The sequence below is a fragment of the Telmatherina bonti genome (assembly GCF_933228915.1).
Source record: "Telmatherina bonti genome assembly, chromosome: 9".
Lineage (NCBI taxonomy): Eukaryota > Metazoa > Chordata > Actinopteri > Atheriniformes > Telmatherinidae > Telmatherina > Telmatherina bonti.
Window position 1 is genome coordinate 24,513,249 of NC_136627.1, and position 27,043 is coordinate 24,540,291.

Consider the following 27,043-nt stretch of genomic DNA (forward strand, 5'->3'; position numbering starts at 1 on the left):
CTTGAGTATAAAGAGATCTGTTTATAGTTACTAGCTCACTAATATTAGTATTTTCTGTTTTCAAATCACTAAGATAGCTGCCATTACGCCACTCCTAAAGAAAAGGACTCTAGATGCCTTTGTAATGAACAACTATAGACATGTTTCTAAACTTTCTTTTATATCCAAGAATATTGAGAAAGTTGCATTTAAACAGCTTAAAGACTTTAAATGAAATAAAATTTCTTACTGAACTGTAGGTAGGTTTCGAACTAGAACTACTGTTTGAGCATTGTGTGTATATGTTTGTACAGTAGTCACTTTGCAGGTCCTGTCATGTAAGAGGCAAAAAAACTTAATGTTTTCTATAATTTCAGGATCATGTGACTCATATTGTTTACAGCCAATTTGCACATTATACAACAAAACATGTACTCAGAGAATAGCACAATAAAAGGAAGCAATAAACGATAACAAAAATAACTCAAATATGGAAAAAAATGTAAAACATTTTTTATAACAATCACAAAAAGAGGTGAGATCAGTGCAGGTTAACTGTCAGCAAGATGGCAGTATAACTTCAAGTGCTGTTCAATCCATCTGTTGAAAATTACTGTATTTTTTCATATGGTGGGGTAAGGAAAAAAATAGCAATGTCAGTTTTTTCCCAATATCTTGCTGCCCTACTCCGACCTCATCATAGCTCTGAAACGGCTCTGGTCAAAGTGTTACATGACATTAGTTTGAATACTGATTCTGGTCAAGTATCAGTCCTGGTTCTGCTGGATCTCAGCACTGTGTTTGATACTGTAGATCACAGAGTACTGTAAAATGTTCAGAAAATGTAAACCTAGCAGAGCTCTTACGTCCAAATACTCAGGTCAAGCAGTCTAAGCCAGAGTCCAGACTAAACATGGAGGAAACAGCTGTTATGCTGCAAACTCGTGGAACAAACTGGCAGTGAAGCTTTAACTTTCACTTAAAAACATTAAAAACATTTCTTTTCTCGCACACCTGTGCATGAAAACAACTTTTAAATTTGCTTGCTTTTCATCCTTTCAATTTACTTTAGGATTTTATTCTGATTTTATTGTGAGTTTTGCTACTTGTTTCTGCACTTGATCACTTTTTAATGTTTTCTTTGCACCACCTGTATTGCTTTTAGTGTTTTATGCAGAGCACTGTGTCACATACATGAAATGTGCTAAACAAATGCCAATATCTTGCCTTTATGTTTGTGCATTTTTTTCTGCACACACAGAGTCTGATATTCAGCACTTTAGTGTCTAACTCATGAAGTAGTCAATTTTAATGCTACCTATGTTCTATAATGCAGTGTATCGTATTGTTTTTTTTATCACAGCCTGTCAGCAGGAAGGTCACAGGTCTGGGGCTTGGCTTGGGGAAAGTTTAAATAGTGACCTTTCTGTGTAAAGTTTTAATGTTCTCCTGGTATATGTGTGGGTTCTCTACAGATACTCCAGCTTCTTTCCACTTTCCAAAGGCATGCATGTTAGGCTGTTTGGCCCCTCTAAATTCTTCCTAGAAGTGAGTGTGAAGGGTTGTTTGTCTCTGATGGACTGGTGACCTGTCCAGGCAGTACCTTACTTCTTGCTTGTTAATTGCTTAGATAGGCTCCAGTTTGCCAGCGACCCTGAATTGGACTAAGTGACAGAAAATGAATGTTTTTCAGTAGCAAGACTTATGTTATTATTGTTATGTCTAACTGCTGTTTCCAGATATTCTGCCACAAAGAGAAAAACAAAATCAGATTAAACCCTTCAATACATGTTTCACTGGTTTCTTTGGTGACTGTCATATGATGTATTTAAACGTGTAGAAAGTGTAAGAGGTAGAATTTTGTTGCACATGTCACAAAAATTCCTGGTTTCAGTCCTTTGCTGTAGCAGCACTCTCAGGCCACATTTCGCATCATACAAAATAATTCCCATGAAAACACTGAAGAACAGATTTACAATTTTGGGAAAGGTTTGTATTATATAAATCCAGTCCAAACAAACGCCTCCACATCGAAACAGACCAAACAAAGGCCCCTCAGAGGAGTGTAGAATGGCTACAAATGCAAGTTAACCAACGAGACATTTTGTGGCAGACATGTTGCTGCAAGTTTTAACCATAAGTTACTGTAAAAAAAATATAAAAAAGTGGGGGTTTCATTTAGATGCTACATCACTGTAATATTTCTGTGTTCACCACTATTTCTAATAATCTGCCACGTAGATGACAAAAAACGAGGTGAAGAACAGAGCAGATTGAAGGGGAGAGGTGCACAATGTAGATGCAAATGCTGCTCTTTGCATCTCAAATGATCAGCCTTCAGTCGTGTAAATAAACACGCACAATAAATACATCCCATGCCAACACACACTCAGATCCTAAAATACCACGGCTCTGACGACTGAGATAGTACTGCTCATCAAATTTATGCGTGAGCGAGCAGGCTAAATTTACAGCCACCGAGCCAACTTACGCAATCCTCCCTGGTCTCCCTCCTGTCTATACAATGGTTTAAATTCTCACATCTCAAACCATCCCAGCCCTCCCCTGATCCCACCCCCACACTTTACGCTACAACTTCAACACTATTCCTGTACCAGCCCCCGTCGCTGTGGCACAAAAATACCAGCACCTCCAAGAACAGACGCCAAGCCTGTCAGAGCATCATCACATCCCACAGGACAGCTGGGAGGAGGGGAGAGAAAGGGAGGAGAGCAGGTGGAAGAAGGAGCCCAGCTGCTGTTGAGAGAGAAGAATCAACACAGAAAATGCCGACTCTCAGTTTACAGTTAAATCTGAGCAGATCAGCTACAAAGTGTTTCTTTCTATTTTGGTCTGGCTTGTCTAACAGAAATACTGCTCCTCTCAAGCAGGCTATTGTTATTCTACTATATATATGAGGACCAGTGGAGATTTCCAGTCATAGCCACTGCTCTATATCCCCTTATAAAAACAGTCAAAATAACTTTTGGAGTGTGATTTCTACATCTTCTTTAAAAAGTAGGTGTTTACTCCTTACTTGATGTTGTTGTATAAACATGACACTATGATAACACTTGTTTTAATAACAGAAAATGATAAATATAAAATGAAAAAAGTCACTAAAACCATGATTATAGTGCATCATGGAGATGTAAAAATAACATAAATTATTATCTTAATGCGAAATTAAAACGTTTAACTGTGAAAGTACCTGGAAGGAAAGTCTTTTCTTCTACTCTGAGACTGAAAAGGAAACACAAGCACCATTTGTGAGGCAATGTAGTTCATTTTCATAGGACATTTCATGAGACAAGACAATTTTCAAGGCTTTCCATAAAAAGTTAATTGCATAACAACAAGGTATAGAAGAATCATTGAAACAGATCTGTGTTTTTTACTTAACTTGTCTAAATAATTTACATCAATAATTTCTTTGTAAAGTTTCATTAGAGTAAATAATGTGCTTTAAGTGGATTTTAAATATAGTCGATATACTATAAATACAGCTTTTCCTCACTTTGTATGTTTTCGGACACACAAATCATTCCTTCTTATTTGTTTATTTCTGTTTTCGTCAGAATTCATACTTGTTTGTTAATGAGAATAAGGCACTTCTTTATGTTTACTGGTTTAAATTTGCAGGGAGATTTACACAGTCTCCTTGTTTCTATTTTTAAAATTCATTGTTCTGAGTTGGGTTCAGGATGTCCTGGAAAGGAGAATATGAATAAAACAAAAATACTGTAAACATCACTGTAAATAAAATGTTTCTGCTGTAACTGACTGTAACAATTTATCTTATCTTCCTTGCATTAACCTTAATTTTGTGTTTGTGCTTTTTACTTTGCCATTCTGTTGCCTTTGAACATTGATACACTTAATAACCCGGGTTGTTTCTGTTGGTATTGTGTTGCAGTTGCCAATGTGTTCATATTTATGATTATTCTGTTTTTTGGACCCATCTAACAGGATAAGTGTTTGGAAGTGACCAACCCAAGACTTACATCAGGTGTGGTTGACTTCACAGATAAGATCATTGGGTAAAACCACCCAATGATCTTATCTGTACTTTCTTTATTTGTATGTGTGTAATATTTTGAAGTATGCATTCGAGTTGGTATCCTTTTCAGGAGGTTAGGTTTGTTTATGAGTTTAATTAGTTTATTAATGTTTGTGTAAAATAAGGTTACTAAGTCTTTTTCTAAGTCAATTTCTCTTGGCCTCTTAAAAACAGGCAGCTACTTGTCAAAAAGCTGTATTTCTTAAAAATTTCCTCTAATTTTATGTAAATTAAAGATAAATCTGCAGATTAAGCCCTTATAGATTAGATAACTGTATCATGAAAATGTTTGTATTGCTACTTAAATAAAGTGTGTGTCAGTTTCCAAATATATATATGGACCTGACTGTGTTCATCACTGTGTTGTGTAAAGGTTATGAATCACTGTCTTTGTACAATAATCCTCTCTGAACACTGATCTCCAGGAGCTACAGAGCAGTCCTGAGTACAGAGCCAGCTTTCTTCATTAACTGTTCAAATTATTTTAATAATTGGCTCTGTTGCTGCTGCTCCAACAGATGGCTGCAAAGCAAATTGCATTTCCTCTAGTAGAAAGCAATAAATAGCTACTGAAAACATGCCAAAAAACAGAACTGTTCTATTTTGGTTTGTGGAGTGAGACTGTTGAACAGTTGTTGATTTGTGGGGACCAAAATATCATCCCATTACTGCATAATACTTTGACTAAGCCATTTACATGTGTTTGCCCCTCTCCCATCTCATGCCCCCGTTTACAAAATATTCATACAGTTTAATTCTTAACAAAGCTGTTCTCGTTCACATTTTTTGCTGTTTCTTTTGTCAGACAGCAAATAGAGATGAAAAAGTTGCAGGAAAGTGGAGCTCAAGGACCAGATTTGGGGACCCCTATGAGAGCAGTGTTTCTCAATCCAGGTCCTCAGGACGCACTGCTCTGCATGTCTTAGATACTACAATTCAGATTAGTGAACTTTCTTATCAAGGCAATCTTGTTATCGAGCCATTTGTGTAATTCCAGTGTGTTAAAGGAGGGTTATCTAAAACATGTGGGGTATGGGGTCCTGAAGAACTGGAAACACTGCATCAAGAGTAAAGAGAAAGAGGAAGGTATATTTCTGCTGAAGAGGAGAAAGTGTTCTTTTGCTAAATATTATTCTTATGGGTAATTGTGATAGTGTCACACTCCCTTATTTTGCTCCAATGTAAGTTAAATAATTGGATTTCACTACATGAGAAAATTACTCAATTTAATGAAAATCAGCTTATGAGACAAATGTCAAATGTGTTAGTCTCACTCTTACTGTGACACTTAAGAGCTCTGGGAGTAAGTACTTAAGTGAAGGAAAGGTGTTACATGGATGTATTAAAATGCATTGGGCTCAAATTGACCATCCTTACTCCCTAGCAAGTAGTTAGTTAGCTATTCTGCCTATATTCCAAAATGCATATTCTAGATACCAAAATTAGCTGAATCTGGACGATCTTTTAAAAACTGCTGGAAAATGTTGGCAGGAAGAAGAATTGGATTAAATTTTAGAAGTTAAAACACATTGTAGGTGCTGGAGGAGCCAGACTAGTTCACAGAATTACATTTATGCTAAGTGGATGTAATAACTTCATTTTGGAGCTAAGAATACACAATTAAAATATAGCGATGTGCACCAACTGGGAGAACTGGAGTATTAGTTGCGAGGCTAGATGGGCAGTAGACACTCAGTGTTTGATTCTGACATACAAGGACAAACTTTCAGAGGAGCTGTTTGGGTTTAATGGATACACCAGCATGCCAGCCAGACTGACGAGCCATAATCTTTCACTCTGTGACATAGTGGCGGCATCATCACCATAACATGCCCCGAGGAAAATTGTAAATTGAGTGCTGCTCCTTTTCTTGTGATATTAAAAACTTTTAAATCATTGGTAATTGTTTAAAATATTTATTGTCTACTAACTATAAGTAATTAACAAACTGGAATTTTCGGTAATTGTCTCAACTCAACACATTTATTTCTACTGTATTCTGACACAGAATGAATTTTTACTCAATGTCAACAGTTTTAATTTGTCCAGTACTTTGACTTATGATCAAATAGTTGAAACATAAGTGACAACAGTCACAGCTTTACCTTTTTTTTTTGTTTTTTTTTTAAACTTTTATTTAGTAAATTGTTTTTCTGAAAGAAAGAGACTGTTAAGAGAGTGCATCTGTGTAATACCCGCTTGGCCTAAAATACCTCATTTCCCATGGAATCACAGAACATGGGCACACAAATAAAACAAAGCACTGGGTTTTGAAAATAAAATAAAAATAAAACAATAGACATGAGGAAGAGGCGAGACGATGAGAGGACTCACAAGAATCCTTCACTGTGGGTCCTTTCTGTTTCTCCCTTCACTCTGTTTCTTTTGTCTCCTCCTCTCTCCATCACAATGTAGATGGATGGTTGCCGAGGGCAACCTGTGTGTACTCACCTAAGATGAACAGGAAGTGGTGTGCGAGTAAAGGTGCTATTTATAGCTGCATGTGTAGAAAGGACATTTGCTACTTGTGGATGTGTGTGTGCAAACAGGCACCTGTGTGTGTATATGTGTCTGTGTGTGAGGAAGCAAAAGCAGCCAGCATGTAACAGGGAGGAGGAGGATGCAGATTGTGAGAATCAGACAGTTACTAGAGAGAACAGGAGGGGGAGAAAGAGTGCAGGATGGATGGAGGGAGTGAGGGAATGTAGTGGAGGAGGGGGCGAGTGTGTGTGTTGACGCTGTACGTGGCGTCAGCGCGATAAGAATAGAGATGGTGCGTATAGCTGAGACATCACCCTCACACCCTCAGTGGGGCAGGCAGTACTCACTCTGAGTGTATCAGTGAGTAAATCTGTGTACCCCCGATATTTTCCCAGAGTATGTTATTATGTTCTGGGATGATAATGCCATTGGCATTGCAGTGATTTTATTTTTGTAATTTTTTATTTTTAAAAATATTTTCTCACCTAGCCTCACAAAAACAAAAGTAAAATCAATACATCTCTTCTTAGTACGCATTTCATTTTTGAGATTGTCTTCTGGAAAAAGCTCATTGAGCTGCAAGTATGGTATTAATGCGGTAATGCTTAGTTATAACAGGATTTTGCTTTCCATTACTTCAGGCTCCAGTGTGATTTTCATTAAAGAATGACTTCTTTTGGTCCATAGTACTCATTCTATAAAGTTTTGTCATGTTCACAAGCAAATCTGTATGTCATTAATAATAGCCTTTAGTTGTTTGCTTGTCTAAAGACCTTTAGACAAACTTCTTCTGTTTTGAATAACGGAGGCATTGTTTTCACTTAAATACGCACCATCAATACTGTGTATTCTTGATCATGTCCCCTGAATTGACTTAAACATGTGAATGTGTTGTGCAATCATTAAAAAAATCAATTGTTACAGGAAAGATGCACAAGAGTTTACTTGTATAAAAACAAAGTTAGTGTGTTTTTACTATGTGGAGGACAATGTTAGTATTACATAATCATGCAATGATCAACTAAGAAAACATTTGTATGTGATTAAGCAAGAACAAAACAAGACACAGCAAGTAAAAACAATTTTAAACTAGAAGTGCTCAGAGCGCGCACACCTCCACCTCCAGGCATTTTATTGATTCATTTATTTAGTTTGCCAATGATTGTAAACATTTTTTTTGGATAGAGGCTCTAATGGCAAAAGTATCCCTATCGCATCATTGAAAATAATCTTTAAAAAAATTCCTGAAGGTGAATTACCCCCCAAATGTAATCATTTGTTCCTTATCCTATTTCTGAGATTTCCCAAGAAATTTATTAAGATCTGTCCATAGCTTTTGAGTTATGTCATGAACTAACAGACAGACAGACATTACAGAATACATGACCTCCCTTTTGGCAGATGTAGCAAAGATACACTTAATATATATGTAGCGTATTATTAATGCTGTGGCTCAGCTCGATCCATGTGGAGATGCTTTGGGTCCTGCAAACTCACACAGTCAGAAACTGAAGCAACCACTGTAAAGGAGCAACAGGAGATCGAAGATCAGGACCTGTTCAGGTGCAAGTCAACATGAACACAAAACACAGCATATTTATCCTGATACTCACAGAGTTGATTCCTCTGTCTTTCACTTCTTGACTGGTCTCTGTTTCAAACAGAGCTGTAGAGAGAAGAACAGAAAATGACTGCAGATTATCATGTCTCCTAATGACATTAACTATCAGAAAGCAGATGTGAATTTTTCCATGATATAACTAGAGAAGCACTTGGAGACTAGACCTCCACTAAGCAAGTCATTCCACCCATATTGTGATTCCTATCTTATATTTATGTATACACTGAATTATTTTATTGACGGCACATTTGCCTATTTGGCAAACTAATTTGGAACAGCAAAATTAACATGCATCCATGTCTACATAATGCTACTAAGTACATTTTGCAGCAACTATTACAACACAGCATTAAGCAGATCTGACTATGCTGTTAACCTGGCAGTGTGTAATGCACAATAGCATCTTAATATTCCAACATTGCTGCTGTAAACATTACCAGCAAGAAACTTTATTGTGATAAAAAACCTTCCTAGATGACAATGTCATCTTTCAGCCTCATGCTAAAACCTGTTCAAGAACTGTTTGAGAAAGAATAGTTTGCTGCAACATCAGAAAACACTTCAGAGTCGATGCTTGTCATTCTAATATTCTGCTGATTGGTGTGTGTGTGTGTTACCAAAAAGTTTACGCAGCCTGGTGACACATGACACAAAGCCATGGAAGGGCATGTGAAGCTCTCCAGCTGCAAAGCGTTCAGACAACATCTGTACTATCTTGTTATCACATTGGATTCCTGGGAAACAGAGGAATGGAGGAATAAATGAAGATGTACTGCCAGCAGCAATCTTTGTTTGAGTGTGGATCCATCCATACCAACAGCTTCCAGTGCAAGACTGAGCTCAAAGGGGCTCATGGTCCCAGAAGAATCCTCATCAAACTGGAAAAAGATGGACTGAAAAAGGAAAGCAGCATCAGTGACACTATTTTCCTTCTTTTACCTTCTCATTCACACATTCTGAGCCACACATACTTGCAGACTGTGTAGAGTGGACAGCAATGTCTCTGCTTGTGCGCGGCTGAGAGTGGCGCGCCCTTTTGTCTGCCGACAGAGTTAAGGACATTTCAAGAGGAAAGAAGATGGAAACATTAAGTTATAAGGACTAAAAGAGAAGGAAAGCAGCAGGATGGCACAATAACTTGAGATGAGGAGGGTGGATTCAGCGACAATCATCAACAAACATGTCAACTGTGAAACAAAGGTACAGTAATTCACTTTTATTGAGTAGTTGTGATATTAACTCAGGCTGCACGGTGGCATAGCGGTTAGCACTGTGGCCTCACAGATGGTTGCTGGTTCGATCTTCAGCTGGGGCGGGGTTTTGACAGTGGCCTTTCTGTGTGGAGTTTGCATGTTCTCCCCGTGTATGCGTGGGTTCTCTCCAGGTACTCCAACTTCCTCCCACCATCCAAAGACATGCATGTTAGGTTAATTGGTTACTCTAAATTGCCCCTAAGTGTGAGCGTGTTTGTTTGTTTCTGTGTAGCCCTGCGATGGACTGGCAAGCTGTTCAGGGGGTACCCTGCCTTTTGCCCAAAAGACTGCTGGGATAGGCTCCAAAATACGTTTAGACTGTTGGGATTGTTAACTACAATGAGATTGGAGAATGAGTTAGAGGTCAATCTATTAATGATAAAAGGATACATCCACTCCAAAGATGACCTGCCTACACGTCTCCAGTGGCAGATGGTAATCTTTGTCAAGAACTGTAAATTGAACAGAAAGACAAATTGATGCAGGATAGAAAAGAGGAGTTTTAATTTTTTTTTTAAAAAAAAAAAAAGGTGAAGGCAAGGACATGTGTTGTCCCTTATTACCAAACCAAGTTCATTTAACTTTGTCTGACTGCAGCTGTGAGCTTCTGTCTAGACTGGGTGTGCCCAAGTTTAGTCCTCTAGATCTGCCGTCATGCAACTTTTAGATGCAACTCTTGTCCAAGTTGCACACAGCTGAATCAAATAACTTAATTCCTTCTTGTGCATGTCATCCAGCGCTGCTGCAGCCTGGTAATGAGACAAACATTTTATTCATGTGTGTTGGACAAGGGTTGCATCTAGAAGTTGCAGGACGGTAGATCTAGAGGACCAAACTTGGGCACCCTTGCTCGAGACTGTTGACCACCATGCTTCCACTGCTCGAACTCTAACTGTGTTGCTACTTTGCTCCCATCTAGTGGCCATTGCAGGTGCTACAACCAGATATTATTACTGTGGCTGACTGCTTGACGTGGTTAGAATAGGCTAAAGCCCTTGTAGTTCCAGGACACTCTAACCTGAGTTAAAGAGCTCCGTGATTTCTTTGGCGTTCAACCTGTCATCCTGTTGGCAAGACAGAGACAATTAATTCACTTAAAACTTTATAATACACTTTCAATTTTCTGCTGTAGCCCACAAATGACGAGAGGAATAATTCTTACTGAGCCAGCTTTCTCATCAAAAGTCTTCTGAACTTTCATCTGATCCTCAGGGAAAACAGGAGTTGCCATGACCTTTAAAGACATAAACATGGCAAAAAACAAAACAAAACAAAAACGAACAAAACAAACAACAAAAAAAAAAAAAAAAAAAAAAAAAAAAACCACAACAGAAAAAACATTTCACTAGCAATAATCTTTTTGCCATATCTTTTAGTGTTTAAAGTCATGAACTTACTGTGAGGAAGCTAGAGGAGCAGGTAAAGTCCTGCGTTCTGAAAAACAAAGGACACAGCATGATGTGTTCTTTTCTGAAGTTTATTCAAAAGTTCATGTGTTAATGTCAATCTATATCATTATAAACAGATAAATACAGTGAAAGCTTTAGTCATAACTGTAAACATAAAAATTGTAGGCTAGTTGTCTAGCATCTTAAATAGCAAAACTGTCATACTGTAAAACTGTATATACATATATTTATATATGTGTATATATATTGAAACCAATCGTGGACAATGTAATGAAATTCAGCAGTGTTTGACTGATTTTTTTTCTTTAGGTCTAATTGTTTTGGAAAACTTTCTCCATCTTACCCCAAAGTGTTTCCCGTCTTGGAGAAAATGCGAACAAAGATTTCGCCAGGCTGGTTGGGTTGGTAACTGGATCCCACAATGATGTAGTTACCTGGATCAAGACGGAGCTTCCTCCACACACCTCTATGGGACAAACATTTATCAGTTATGCTTATTAATTAGTATGCAATAAACATGCAATTTTAAATTAATTACAAACATGAATAAAATCCAGTGAAGTTTTTGATTATGTTGTTACCAGGAAAATAGACATAATTACAAGGATTTAGGCCTAATGGATTAATGAGTGGATGTATTGAATCTTGCAAACAAAAGCTTGAAAATAGGATCAACTTACAATGTTTACAACTTACATGTTCCCAAAGCAGTGGTTTACGACGTTTGACATTTTTAAAAGTTACCATTACAATCAGTAGAAATGCCAAATTCTGGTTTCTGTATGCTTAATTTTTTTTTAAACTTTATTAAATTGATTTTTTTTTTTTGTTATTATTATCCATGATCATAAAGCCTAAAACATGCAGTTAGCGCAGTCAAAGAGAACATTTCTTTATGTTACGGTAATAAAGACAGGCTTTTGAGGTGCTACTGTAAGAAAACATACAAGGTAAAGTAGCAAACCTTTCTTCTGATATTATTCTTTTACCTTTGAGCCTCATATTTGCCAGATTCACCCACAGGATGATTTTTCAAAAAGTAGCTCTGGTCCAAACAAGAGCCTTCAAGCTACGAGGAGAAACAGTATTAAACAAATTTTTGAATGTTCTGATGTTTATTTAATAAACACTGTTTATTTTTCTTGACACTTACCTCAGAAGGAATCTGAAACAAAAGAAAACAAAAATAAAATGTGTTTATTTGACGTGAGTTAAGCTACAGAGAAACAAATACAGAATGAATACAGCGCTTCCGTGTCACCTTGTAGATGTGAAAAGCTATGTAGAGGAAATTAATTTTATCCTTCTGCCTGCGGTTTTTCTGCAGCATCTCCACCAATACTGTGCACTGTTTTGCTTTCCTTTTCTTTTTCTCTGCTTTCTTTTTCTCTTCTGGGGTCATTTCATCATCCTCCTCATCACCTTCATCATCCTCATCATCATCTTCTTCATCATCGTGATCTTTCTCTGTGAGCACCAGCTGGAACTGCGGATTCTTCCAGAATGTTTCTAAAGAGGAATCAGTACAGAAGGTCAGCAGAAACGATCCCAAACAGAACTGAAACTGATAACTGAGTGAATGTGAACTCATGAACATACTGTGGTATTTGCAACTGCCGCCTGCAGAGCTCCCTGGCACCCAGGATCCATGATGTTCGCTGATGGTCCAGATGGACTTTGCAGTGGTTGTGTTTTCCTCCACATATGACTCAGGATTCACGCTACAGAGCTCCACCACATCAAAAAGGCTGCTGAAGGCATTTGCACAGATCCTGATGGGGACAATAATTTACATCAGACTTCTTATTCTATTGTTATGTGAGAGGTTTTGCAACTTTTAGCATCTCTTCAGTTACCAGAACTCTCCATCTTCTTTCTGTTTCAGCTCAATCCTTTCTTTCTCTGATTTGTCCACATTGTCCCACTCTTTACCCCTGCAGAACCACACATACGAAGACCAACTCAATATGAATGAAGAATATGCAATTTGTTTGTACAGTAACTGTGATCTCTCTCACTCACGTGTCACTCCAAGGTCCTTTATATTCAATAAACCCCCAGGGATTCCTCAGCTTCAGCAACAGAATCTCATCTGATGCTTTCTTTACCTACACAGAAAGAAATGTCTGTTAGACACTGTCATTTACCTCATATTGTCTTTTTGCAGATTATAATTGTATTTACACACGAGAGCAGCAGAAACCCCTGAGTGCTAATGAATAATGCTGTTAAAAATCATTATGATCAGAGAGAATTCTAATGCCAACTGGAATGCATTATTATTATATATACTCATGCATAGTTTGGCAAGTTAAGTCACTGTAATATCACTCCATTATGAGCGTCACCATAGCGACGCCTTAATCAACATATTCAGATAAGGTGGCTTTTGACAGGTGAATGTGAGAAATGCACAGTAGCTTTGCTTTTTTTTTTTTTTCTGTGGCCCCTGCGGAGAACAAAACTATTGACTGTGAGGAACATCAGAATCTAGCAAGTTTGATCAGACAGAAAAAAAAAAAGATACCTGCTGCTAATGAATAAACTTGCTGGATGACTCAGTGACTGTGACACATGCTGAATGCACAGTATCTTGACAGCGATTGTTCGGCATTAAAAGTATATTAAGACCAACATGAAATAGTTCCTCTATTTTAGTATATTCAGCACGTTTTGTAGAAAATAAAATCTAAAAATTTGTCATAAAATGTTCATTGTGTGGGATCATGATATAAGCGGATTAAACAACTCGGATCCATGCATTACATGGTTATAATGCATGACACAGAGTCTAGAACACCACAATGTGCACAATTCATTATTCATTCCATACATATATAGTTATTCCTTATATATAAAGTTGGTGAAGTTATCGGAAAATCTACCCTTTTATGACAAATAATTCAAAGTTCAGTTTCGGTTTAGTTTATTCACAATTTTTTCTTCAGAAATTTTCAGAACATATTAAAAAATTAAAGACATTACAGAAATGTCTAAATAGGAATAGGCAGAAGCAAAGGCCACCCTAAGTACCATTCCCCCGGTGAAGTCCTCTCATGAATAATTATGTAATCATAAAAATAAATGTTTCTGTATGTCTACTAATGTAATCTCAGACTCAATTATACAGGGGTGAGATAGGCGATATGAGAATATGAATGACTGTAGACTGCATTACGACAGAAGATACAAATTAGGAGTTTTGTGGAATCTTTTATTCATATTTAAAATAAAACAAGAGTAATATTTAACCTTAGATGGAGTATAATCATATAAACACCCCCAACAACTAGAATACTTTATGAACTTGAATGAGCACCATAATGACTTTTGTCAGATGTGAATTAATTAACACCGAAAACTATATTATAGAAAATTAGATCGGATTTGGTCAGGATCAATTATCTTAGATTACATTTAAGTAATTTACATATTTCAGATGTAATAATTGCAGATGGAAATAAGAAAAAGTTTACATGTAATTTGGAAATATTGCTTGCAGATTTCTCTTGCATACAAAGTAAGTAGAGGTGGATAAACCGTAAACTGAACAAAGCTGCTGTGTTGCCCTTTGTGTCATACTAACCACATTAGTGTCCGTTATGGCATAGGCATGGCCCTTTATCAGCCCGTCTCCTGTCATTTTACCAATATCTTTGTTGTTACAGGCCTTTGAGGAGGAGGAGGAGAAAAGTGAAGGTGAATAAATCTTAACATCCCCTAAAGAATGTAAGCATTTTGATCTGAACATACCTGGATGAAGCAGCTGAGCAGGCTGCCTCTAGACAGGGCAGCAGTCAGTGACTTCCACAGGACAGGGGGGGTGTGAGATGACACAGGAAGTGAGTATGCAATGCCTCCTGTAAAGTCTTCCATGCCCTCTGAAATGTTGCCCCCCTTCAGGCTTCCATAGGATCCGACTAACCTAGATTACAGGTGAGACATTTATCTCTTGAGGCTGTGCTTCTCAGTCAAACTGTTGCAGTGACAAACACGCTGAAAGAGTGTGGGTGATCTCAGTCATTACAACCCAGAAACATATGCTAATAGTGGCGACTGACTTGGCATAGGCCTTCTCCAACAGAGCGCTCCAAAACTCATTGTGAGTGTGAGAATAGCTGAAGAGCAGACGGCCTTCGCGCACTGGCAGCCTGTCATCCACAACCACCTCCACCCACACACCATACTGCCAGAACTGTGCAGAAGGAGAGAGACAGAGACAGGAAGAGGGACATGGTGAGAAGAGAGGAGGACTGGATGTAATGAGTCATAAGGAGATATGACGAGGAGGGCGGAGTGTGAATCTCAGCTCTATGGCCACCAAGTGTAATTAGATAACCTATTGACACAAATAACAGTAACGTGGTTTTTTTTTGGTTTTTTTTTTTTTTACTAACTCTTCAGAAAGATGCATGTTTTACCCAGTTGAATACAAATACCCAATGAACTCTGAGATGGCAATGTGAGACAAAAGAGAGTGAACCACAGCAGATAAAGAGTTTGCAATAAATTTCATGGAGATAAACAAACTAATGTGTTTCCCAAAGCCTCAAAAAGAGTCCACAAATGGACACAATTTGACTAGTTTCTTTAATTATATATCAAAACAAAAAAAAAACATTAGAACATAATTTTTTGTCTGTTTTCCTTCAGCCAATAACTTGTTTAGGATTAAAAAATTATCATAGAAAGTGTTAAAAACATTCTTTGTCATATGAGACCATTAGCCCTACTATTACAGTGAACATGTGATTATCCTCATGTGTAAAACTGACACCTTAATGTGGTGGAGGCGTTTGAGGGTTTTGCTGGTAGGGTCTTTCAAATTCAAGTTCAGTCCAATGTGACGCTGGTGGTACGTGAAGACAAGGGTCTGGGCATTCTCATTGAAGGAGCGCAAACTTACACTCAGGTAGAGACAAAGAACACACTGACAGGATTTTATGTCCCTTCTGGCCTGGAAATACCTTAAGACATCCCAAGAGCAGCTGGAGAATGTTGCTATGGAAATGTATTGGCTTCCTCGATATGTTGACTCCATGATTTTGGATAAGGAGTAGATAATAAATAGATGATAGATGGACATGCAGTCGCTCTCTTGACCCACTAGAGGTTGCCTGTTGTTCAAAAGTCATTTCTGACTGCATGGTCCCCAAGGGTGTATTTGGACAACGACAGTCTTTAAAATTGAGACAACCAGCTGTTAAAAATTATGACAAAAAATTAATACATAGATCGAGGTATCCAAGTCAATTACTCATCATGACTGGGTGTGTGTGTCCTGCTGCTAATCGTTTACTCACATCAGAAACTGAGACAACCCCTTGTTATCTATTGCTGCTTCTTTACATTTGCATCTGTATGTTTGTGATTGTCCAGTTTTTATCTGTGTTAGGATGCCCTGCATTCATTTGCATGCTCACATTATAGGAACAACTTCTTTATGAGGACAAAACCACATCCCCCATCATTTTAATCATGAAATGTTAAGATGGTGAAACATTTCAAGGAAAGGGTTGGGCCTGCACAAGTATTGGGCTGTGGCAAGGCTAAGATCAGCAGTTAAGATCTCCAAAAAGATTTACTTGCCTGTGGAACTATGGCTGCATGACAGTGAGTGTGTGAGTTAGTGTGTGTAGGTAACCACTCTGTGCAAGTCAGGACTGGTCTCCCACCACACTAGCAAGGCTAAATTAACCCCTAAGAATCCAGCAAGACATCATGATGCATACAGTTTCTGAGGTATTTGGTGTTACTTTATGGTACAAACTTTGCTCAAAATCCCGTGGAGCACAATATGACTCTTGTTTTCTGCTCCTTAATGGATACCAAAAAGCTGAAAATTACACTATAAAATTTTTAACATACCACATAGTAATAAATGGTATATACCCATAAAAATTAGACATTTTTTTATTTAAATTTTGTTAAAGTGAAAAATTTGATAAGTTAAGATTCATCTGATCATTTTTTCATGGGTTGGGTCTTTATGTGTTCATTTCCACTCCTTAGCAGTGTTGCTTGTTCAGTCATGCCACATTCTTCCCAACAGTCTCCAAAGGTCCAAGGCTCCAGGACAGTAGAATCATTGCATAATCACTGAGTAATCAGTTTGCTTTTATAAGCTTCATTATTTTAATAAGAAGATATTTTACTGACTTGATTAGGTCAGAGATTTATTACTGCTCGACACAGCTGCCTGTATTAAAAACGTGATGGCACAACAGCTAAATGAGAAGACAATAAAACAGGAAAGTATGAATAATTTCAGAGACTCAACAAGTTTACAAGTTTAAATGAGATCCATAAATCAGATCTAATATTTATGCTTAAACAGAGCAAGTCATACCTAGAATGTAGCCTCTGGTTATATGAGGAGCGGTTTGAGTAAACATTTATTAATGAAGGGAAAGTCCATAAATTTAAATGGATTTATTTGTCTCTAAATGGAATTAAGTATCTTAAAATATCAAAGAAAATCTGAGGGTGTGCAAAGAAATGAACTCACCCAAGCCCTGCAGGTCAGAGTTAATTTTTGTTTCAGTCTGGCAGCCCCAGTTTACTGCAACTCCCGTTTAATGGCTGGGTCAGATTTCATTGTGATTATGTGATATGCAATTTTGTTTTAACGAAGAGGAAGAAAACGTACATGGTGAAATGACAACTGTAATTTAAAGGCACACGGTTTATGCTGATAGTGTCCTCATCAGAGCATATTTTTGCTATGATACAAACAAATGCAAATCATCCAAATGAAATGAAATGAAATGAAATGAAATGAAATGAAATGAAATGAAATTAAATTAAATTAAATTAAATTAAATTAAATTAAATTAATAAACTTTCAAAAAGTGCTTTATGAAAAACAAGTCTTCATTCACTTGTATAAAACCTAACAATATTTAAAACACACTCCTGGTCATAGTCTCGTTCTCCCTTGAATGCACTCATGTACATATGCAATCACATACAAACCATGTGTGCAAAGACCCTGCCACCATCTCTCCCACTGCAACCACCCATGAACACCTTTGTGTATCAATAGGGAAATAAACTAGTGGCTAGATGATGCCATGAGGAAACGATATGTTGGGGATCATAAGTACCATGAAAACAGAAGCCACGCCCTTGGAGATCCAGATCAGCGTAGCCCAGGGTAAACATCACAGCTGTAGGGCTGCAGTGCAGGACTCCTACATCCACCCAGACACGGGTGATCAACGTGGCAACAACACTGCAGACTTAGCTGATAACTAAAGGAGTTTGTAACAACAATATATACTACCAGTCAAAAGTTTTATTTAATGGTAAAGTGTGTCCAAACTTTTGACTGGTAGTGTACCTGGGTAAAACAGTCCAATAAAAACAGAAACACAAATAAGTAATATTTAAAATAAATGGAAAAAAAAAACATAAAATAAATAAATAAATAAATAAATAAAATGATTGTATTATAAATAAGATATACCAAAATAGACAAATGAAATCAAATAAAATTTTAGCTATAAACTAAGCTATAAAGGTATAGTCTTGAGCCCTTTTTTTTTTTTTTTTTTTTAAGAAATCAACACTGCAGCCATAAGTTTCTCTGGGAGGCTGTTCCACAGTCAGGGCCATACTGGTGAAACAAGGTGTCATTAAAGGTTTTGGTTCTGTCTTTGGGAACAACTAAGGCTGGTATGAGAAGACTAAGTCTTTTAAGACATTTATAACCAAGTCTGAGAAAAATTAAATGTTTGTTTTAAGTGTTTGTTTACTCCTATAATGAAAAGTGATTGTGAACTCTGGGACTGCATGTCATGCATACTTCTGGTTCCTTCTGGAGCATCAAATACATGTGGATGCACTGTCAGAATGACAACTATGTGTTTTGTTGTTGGAAAACTCTGATGTTGTAAAACTGTTTAAAGTGTATAAATGTTTACCTTTACCTTTCAAAGAATGTTTAAGGATTCAGAACCAGCATTAAAGTGAAACATAAGGCAGTCTGTGTGTTTAGTGGGGAAAGGGAAGGCCTAAGAAAAGGACCAAAGGATTTACTCACCCTAAAGTGGAAGATCCCTGCATAAGGCTCATTCAGACTCTGGTTGGGTGGCTGCACATTATCAAATAGTTTAGGGTGTTGAGTCAGGCAGGACAGGGCTGCAAGAAGCCAGCAGTTACCTGATCAATAAAAAAGAAACACACGAGGTTGACGTGAAGGGATAATTATAAGTGATTTGTAAGTATGAAACAGTATGAACGTATCTCAGGTAGAGTAAAAGCCCTCTGTGAAGTTAGTTTCGTCAGTGGTTTCTAAACACACGCATACACACACACTCACACACACAAAGTGTAATAAACACATTCCTCACTAACACTAACGTCTTCCTCTTAAGATGAAACTTAAAAAAGGAAGGGTGGGGTGCTGTGTGGTGGTGGTGGTGCCTCAGAAAACCACAAACTAAGCAGAGGACTGTTTAAGTTTGATTTTTTAAAATTTATTTATTGTAGGTTTAAATCTGCCAGATGTTGTGCAAGGAAAAATGATAAGACAGTTCAGGATCTTGTAACCTGATTTCAATACTCAGTCTGTCATCCTTGGGGAGCGCTGATACGCAGGATTTTTTTTTTTTCTTTTCTGTTGTACTCACCTAGCTGGCCTTGACAGATATCAGTGGTCCCAGTCGTACCCTCTACAAACACAGCATCCTTATTGATTTCCTTCAGGAATGGAGTGAAATGAGAACATTGTGACTACAGACCCATGAATTGTTAAAGACAATACCATTCATTTTTAGGGCTGAGCTGTTGGACATTTGTGCACAAGTATGAATTATTAAGTTATTGTGGAAGAAGATTGTTTTGAATCACCATATAAATCATTTTTATCTTTAGTGTTATATTGATGTGTTATATATGAGAATCATGGAGAAAAATGTGAAGATGTGTTCTTTCCATATTGCTTTAGATTGCAAGACCTCTGCCAAACCTGATTGACCTTTTGATATCTGTCTTGGTAGAGTAGTGGTTGAGCAGTCCACTGCCCTGCATGTGTTATAGGTAACCTTACTTTAACACACCTGATTCAAATCAATAGCTGATTATCTGATTTTCATAAAAATTTGCAAGCAATCAAGTTAATCTGCATCAGGTGTAGTGGAGTTGAAAGGAAATAAAACATGCAGGACAATGGGCCCTGAGGACCAGTGTTAAAAAACACTGTGGTAGAGTTCATGGTAGAATCACAAATACTGTCTACTGGCAGATATGCTTTCCTATTAATGGGGTATTATTTTTTTAAATATAATACTTATAATCAGATCCATTTAGTAAAGACCCATCCCACTGAATATCTGCAAAACATATCCATGCTTCCTCACTGATAGCTGTGATAAAGTCCACACCTTTGGTCGTTTCCATTTAATTGCTTTCTTTGGATCCGGGTCTTCGGGCATACCGATGGACGTCTGGTCAGCCAGGAAGGTTGGATCAGTGAACAGCACACCAGATTGCAAACACTGCTCCAAAAGAGCATTGAAGTCTTGATCCCGAAATTTAATTGGGTTTTCGATGGAGCCCAAAGGGGCTGTGTTGTCAGGAGCCATGCCGCTAAAATGATGCACAGATAAATCAGATGCAACATGTGAGGCATCGGCGCTTAAATACAGCAAGGAGGGCTCATCCCCACTGAGACGCCTCCCATGCAACGGAATGCAGAGCGCCGGAGGCGCAGAGATCCGGAGTCTGAGTTATAACACGTTGCCAACAGCAGCTTTGATCCTCCTGATTTATCGTCCATCCGTGAGAAGGAGCAGAAGTAGGCCTACATAATGACAGTCATATGGACAGGACAACTATTTAAGTTCACAACCTCCTGAACCAGCATGAGAACATTATGTCTCTTTTTCTGATGTTGTTGCTCGTCGTAGTTTATTTTTTTATGACTGATTTCTGTTCCTTGTTGCACTTTGATCAAATGAGATTCTACTTTTATCATCGCTCTTTTAGAAGTTATGCTGCAGGCATTACATCAACTTTGTTTGACTATCATTTATAAAACAATTACATTCATTCGCAAATGTAAGCTGCATTTTTTTTTTTTTTTTTTACATTTTATACAAATTTAGTGGAGAGTCTGTAAATCTTTGCTCTTTTTTAGGATATATTTCTTGATTATTTTGATCTAATTGTAATCATATTTTCACATAGGTCCAACAAAATGCAGAAATTCCCATGATAGGAATATTCAAAACTTATTGGCGATTACTAACCTAATTGGAAAAACATGTGGCCCTCTATAACACCGTTTCCAGATCCTAGTCTTTAACAAGACTACCAGACTTAAATTATTTCAAAGTAACCTTACTTGAATGCACTTACAAAGAACTTGATAAGGAAGTTCATTCATTTGAATCAGGTGTTTTGAAATAGGAAGACATCTAAAACATGCAGGGAAGGAGGTCCTGAGGACCTATGTTGAGAAACGGTGCTATAGAATTAACATGATGAGAAATTAGATTGAGCTAAGGCTAAAGAATTTTGTTGTTTGAATATCTCTAATTTACAGACAAGAAAGTGGTTGACCACAAACATCTTTATAATCTTTGAGGTCACATAGAAACATCTAATAACTTAGCTTTAACGTTCATGTTAGAGCTCATGAATTCACAATGAAGTAAATACTGCAACAATGATTTCCATACAGCTATAAGGAGAAAGACACTTCTCTCATGTCTGTGTCTGAGTGTGCTGGATCACAAGGTTTCAAACTGTTTGGAGAAAGAAAAAAATTGGGTAAGAAACTTATCTTTGAAACGTGGTGGTGACAGTTTCATAGTTGGGATTTCTTTGTTTACATCTTCAACAGGAAAGTTTTCTGTTATGGATTGAATGACACTAGTCGAGAAAAAGAGCCAAACATATGTCTGCTAATTGAATCCCAAGACAAACTGAGCACTGCAAGAGACAACACACCAAGAAAGATTTTAAACCAAACAATGGTTACAGAAGTTTGAGTTAAAGTAAGAGGTTTGTCAGAGGAAACCACAAAGTACACTGAGCTAAAAACTGATCTTCAGGCTGATGTTCACAACTGATCAGTTGGAAACTTTTTTTCAGTGCAATAAGATAATACATCTGATAAAATGCTGGATTACTTTTGTCAATAGATAAATAATGTTGTTTTTTGTTTTGTTTTTTTAATCTTATTTGCTTAATTGGGTTATTTGTACACACTCTGATTGTGTGTAAAACATGATTAGGATTCATGACACATTTATCCAGAAATGAAGAAAACTTATTATCACACATTTAGACAGAGCTTGAAGTGTTCCTGAAAGGATGAAGGGACGCTTGAACAAGAAATATTTACAGTATTACATCTTTTTTTTTTTTTTTTTCATTTGTTCAATGTGTAGACTTTTTAAAAAAAAAACTTTACAGCTAATATTTTGCCAAGATGAGTGCTGCTAGAATATAACAGCTCAGAGGAAGTACTGCTCAGTTCTCCAAAGTCAGCACTAGAGGACAGTCTATGCCACCTAAAGGATGGGGATGGAAGGTGTTTGTGATCACTTTTCATGTACTCTTAGAAAATATTACAAAATAAACGTTTTTATTTTTATTGTTCCTCTGCTTTGAATTGAAGATGATTGCTGACTATCACCAAAAATAGGTGAAATTCATCATAAACATTATCATTTTTAAGCAAAACATAAATGCCTTATTGATTGGTATACTTCGTCATTTTAATGTACAGCAATTACTGATATTATGACTAATCCTTGTTTTAATTTTTAAAAATTTTTCTCTCATACAAAAGTCATTAAGTTACTTTGTCATATGTACATAACACCATTTAGGAATGTATTATTGATGAATTATTAATGAAGAACACACATATTTTCTGGATCCCACAGGAGGACCCTCTGTGTTCATATCTACACATTACAAATTGCTACTACTCTGTATCAAACAAAACCACCATGAAACGTGAAAAGGCAAAAAGGTGTCGATATTTACGTGCAGGAAGTTGTGTTTTATCTGTCTGTTTTTAGCAACTTTATGGAAAAACTATTGGGAACATTTTTGTGGTCTAATATTCCATTAAATTTAGCAAATGATCTGGAGAGAGTTGTGGACACAGAATTAAGAATATGATAAACTTGACAATATGGTTGGAAATAAAGTGCTTTGCAGAAGCCTGCAGTCTCCGAGTGCTACTTTTTTTTTTTTGTTGTTGTTTTTTTAGTTCTAATCAAACTGCTTACTTCCCGTGACAAATGGGTCTTGTTAAGGTATTAAACTTTTGTTAAAGCCATTACTCACAACTTGTAAACAATTGTAAGAGATTGTTATTTTATAAAGTGGTACCTTGGTCATCATTTAAACAAATACTTTTGATTAAAGACAAAAAAAAAAAAAGAGAAACCAGTTTTGAGTTTCATCCAAGTTTAAAGACATTAACAATTTTTTTCCAAACTTTCTTTTTTTGTTTTGCATTAATTTGAGGTTATGTCTGATGGTACTCATGTTTTACTTGTAACAAAATCTTGAGACAGTCGTTAAAACCAATAGAATATATAAAGCACTTTGAAATACCATGTTGTTGAATAGTGCTATGCACAGTAAATGAACTTGCTTTGCCTATTTCCATATGCTTTTTGGCTATTTATGTTTAGGAAAAGTTACTTTGGCCTTCTTCTGTTTGGACCAGTTGTGAACTTCATGGACTCAAAACGTTGAACTTCAATTACATCACTTTCATCTCCCTCTTTATGTTAAGATGGCGATCCATCTCCAGTAAACTTTTGTGTTCTTCAGGCATCTGAAGCAATCCCTCCATCACATGCCTGATTACACCCAAAATGTGAGACTGACCTGGACTAAACAAACAAGAAGAATAGCAACACAGATCCGCCTAATGGTCACCGTTTAACTCCATTCATATGCTCTCCATTATGTTGATATGGTCTTTGAGGACAGGATTATGGGAAGCCTTAGTGACAAAGGTCAGAGGGCCGAGTAGACACTCCCACACCTCTATGACCTGTTCTGATCCCACGACCCCGGCACCAGCAAACCCTGCCGACCCCGCTCACCCTCCCTGCTGGTTAACTGGCTTTGTCCAAGCCCGTTTTCTGCCGCATCACTCACACAAATCATAGCAGGAAGAAGGGACAGGAGATGGAAAGCGGTATCTTATGATCACTCTGTAACACTCAAATGGCCACAAAAGAAAAATATAGTAAAGAAATGTGTGGATTTCTGTCAGACAATAAGATGTTTTCATATTTTCATAAATTATATAATGCTTTTACTACTTTGGGTTGCAATTTTTTTCTTGTTATACTTATGTTTTGAACCATACCTTTCCAGAAGTAGGAATTCTGAGAGCTAATAAGCTTTATATTTTTTGTCTATCACTCTTTAAGTTTAGTATCAACTCAATTTCCTAAGAATCACTTTTTTTTTGCATTGGTTCTGACCTTATAGCAATTTGTTGAACTTGAACCCTAAACAGTCTGCAGTGTGAAGCCAAAAAGATGCAAACCACACAAAGAACTAAAACACTTTAAAACACCTTTTTTTCCTGAAATGTGCTCATGTTAACGGCCACAGTCCATCAGAGTTGAGATTATTTAATTTTATCTCATGTTACAGCAGCTTGCCTATCTTCATCATGTAAAATCAATAATGCACTTAAGCAGTTCAAAGTTGTTCAAATTTACTTGAAAATGTGTTTTTTATGATATGATTCTTATTTGCGTTATATTAGAGGTAAACTATTTTAGATGGTTTAAATCTACTTCTTCACAATCGTCCACAATGATGTAATTGTTTTGTTTGGTAATTTAATACATTTTTTAAAAAGAGTTTCAATAGGCAAATGTTTAATACAAAAAGTCTTAAATATGTCTTCAAAGTCACTGTGAAATTTCAAACTGTTTCCCACAAAACGTCACATAGTCAATTGTTATCTTGGTAGCACCCATTCTAACTAGTGGCTGAGTTTGTGCTTGTTCATATGGTAAACAGCATCAAAATCACACCAGAATTCAAAAACTTATCCACACACAACTATCATACAAGTGACCATTTCTCAATATTTTCACTTTCAAATCATTCAATTCAATTCAATTCAATTCAATTCAATTCAATTCAATTCAATTCAATTCAATTCAATTCAGTTCAATTCAATTCAATTCAATTCAATTCAATTCAATTCAATTCAATTCAATTCAGTTCAATTTAATTTAATTTAATTTAATTTAATTTAATTTAATTTAATTTAATTTAATTTAATTTAATTTAATTTAATTTAATTCAATTTCAATTCAATGTAGTTTTATTCGTGTAGTGCCATTTCACAACAATATTATCTCAGGGTCCTTTACAGACACATCAGTTCAAGGCAGTTCATTATAAATAGCCTAGTTAAGGAAAACCAACAGGCAGCACCAAATCTTGACTTCAATCCTGATGATGTCATAATGTTCATCTGATCAATTTAGCACAGAATACAAAATTTGGGTTTGTGTTGATTGTTTACTGGTTGTAACGTTACCCGGCCATACATTTTAATGCCATTGTAAAGCATGGAAAGCTTAATTTTCTCTTTTAAATGGTGCAACGTTTATAAGAAAAGTGCACTTTTGGGAAGCTGAGTCAGGCATACGGGTTGTGTGTCTGAAAAACTTGCCAAATCTTTTCTGCTAAAGCCAGATAGCTTCTTCTACTTTTTAGTTTTAATGTCATTAATATTATTGGATGATTGAAGCCTGAAAAAAACAAGACATATTGACAATTAAGCAATTTATTCCCTCATACTGGTCACCAGCTTGATCACACACTGCTGTGGCATCACATTCTTCAATTAGCATTTGTCCCAAGTGTGGTTGTGTTGGCCACTTTGGAACGAGCAGCATGCCAAAGCTGATCCCACAAGTGTTCAATGAGGTTGAGGTCAGGACTGCAGCCAAGCCATACCATCCTCTCCACACACAAATTTTAGAAGTAGTCTGACAAACCCTGCTCTGCAAGGGGGCGAGTGGTCATTTTTGAAGATAGAGTTTGGTCCATGTCTGTGTAAATATGGGATCGCTACTGGTTGCAGAATCCCATCTTGATATCTCTTTGCACTGAGATTGGCCCCAACAATGACATTTATTGGTTTCCAGTGTAATTTGCCACGCCACAGCATCACACTCCCAGTCAGCATATACTGTTACCCTTTAAACGCAGCACTCAGCGTAGAGTTCTCTGTGTCTTCATCACACTTTGACGCAACAATCCTGACCCACAACAGAAGCAGGGCCCATGCTTACAGGTATTGCTAATTAGGCACAAATCAGGCACTTGATTGAAGGTACCAAAACCTCATAACAAGAGTCAATAACAGAAGAAGGTGTTTGGCATCGGTAGCTAAGATTTGGCAAGTTTCTCATGGGTGCAACCTGCATTTCTTAGCTCTGCTGCTCATCCCACAAATCCAGTTTCCTTATAAGTGTGACACAATTTAAAAGGAAAATAAAGACAATGTAAGACAGTGTAATATATCTTACTCTCAAACAGTGTAAGATTTATTGCCAGGAAGCAATGTTACAACTAAGAAAAATTGACTAAAATGAATAACTCTGTAAGTCTGCAAATACACTGACATAAAACATACATTTTCTATTTCTTTCTTCCTCTTTCTTTTTCTTGTTTGACAGGCACAATGTGCCATTACATACTTGTGCAAGAGTTAGCTAACAGCTAATTTGCATTGGCAGTCCCTGGGCAGACACAAACAACAGAAAATACAAAATGAAGACATGATATAAATACAGATGACAACAAATTAAAACAAAATACACATACAGGACACTATAAAACAGAGCTATATAAGTAAGACAGTAACAATATTATCTAAATGACACAGTATTAAAATGTAATATTTACAAATGAGAAATATAAAAAGTAGTAACAGACTGTATTGTAATTGCAACAGCAATTTTTAAAGGGTAAAGCTTAGTACACAATTTTAAGCACTAATTAAGGATATAGTTTTGTGCTGATTTAAGCCAAAATTGAAGTTGTTTTTTAAACAGTGCAAAACTGCCAGACCCTCTGATATCTGCGGGAAGGGAATTCCACTTCCTCACCACGTTTTCAGAAAATACTGACTATCCCAGTATTGTTCTATAAAACTTATCTTCTTTCTTCTTATCTGAGACAAAAGTAGTCAACAAAAACAATTTTCAGACATGTTCAACAG

General features: G+C 36.8%; 1 protein-coding gene across 1 annotated transcript; it reads right to left on the reverse strand.

Annotated features, from left to right (window-relative positions):
• Window positions 1-7,906: 7,906 nt before the first annotated feature.
• On the reverse strand, window positions 7,907-20,390 carry capn12 (calpain 12; the record flags this gene model as incomplete). Its single annotated transcript, XM_079246280.1, has 21 exons — window positions 7,907-8,040; window positions 8,134-8,186; window positions 8,759-8,875; window positions 8,956-9,034; window positions 9,113-9,181; window positions 9,785-9,846; window positions 10,413-10,458; window positions 10,557-10,628; window positions 10,792-10,828; window positions 11,147-11,269; window positions 11,793-11,872; window positions 12,053-12,312; window positions 12,403-12,575; window positions 12,660-12,737; window positions 12,826-12,911; window positions 14,390-14,473; window positions 14,557-14,728; window positions 14,865-14,998; window positions 18,848-18,966; window positions 19,437-19,506; window positions 20,190-20,390. The coding sequence occupies 21 exons, from the start codon at window positions 20,388-20,390 to the stop codon at window positions 8,014-8,016; spliced, it is 2,142 nt and encodes a 713-aa protein (XP_079102406.1). The 3' UTR covers window positions 7,907-8,013.
• Window positions 20,391-27,043: the final 6,653 nt, after the last annotated feature.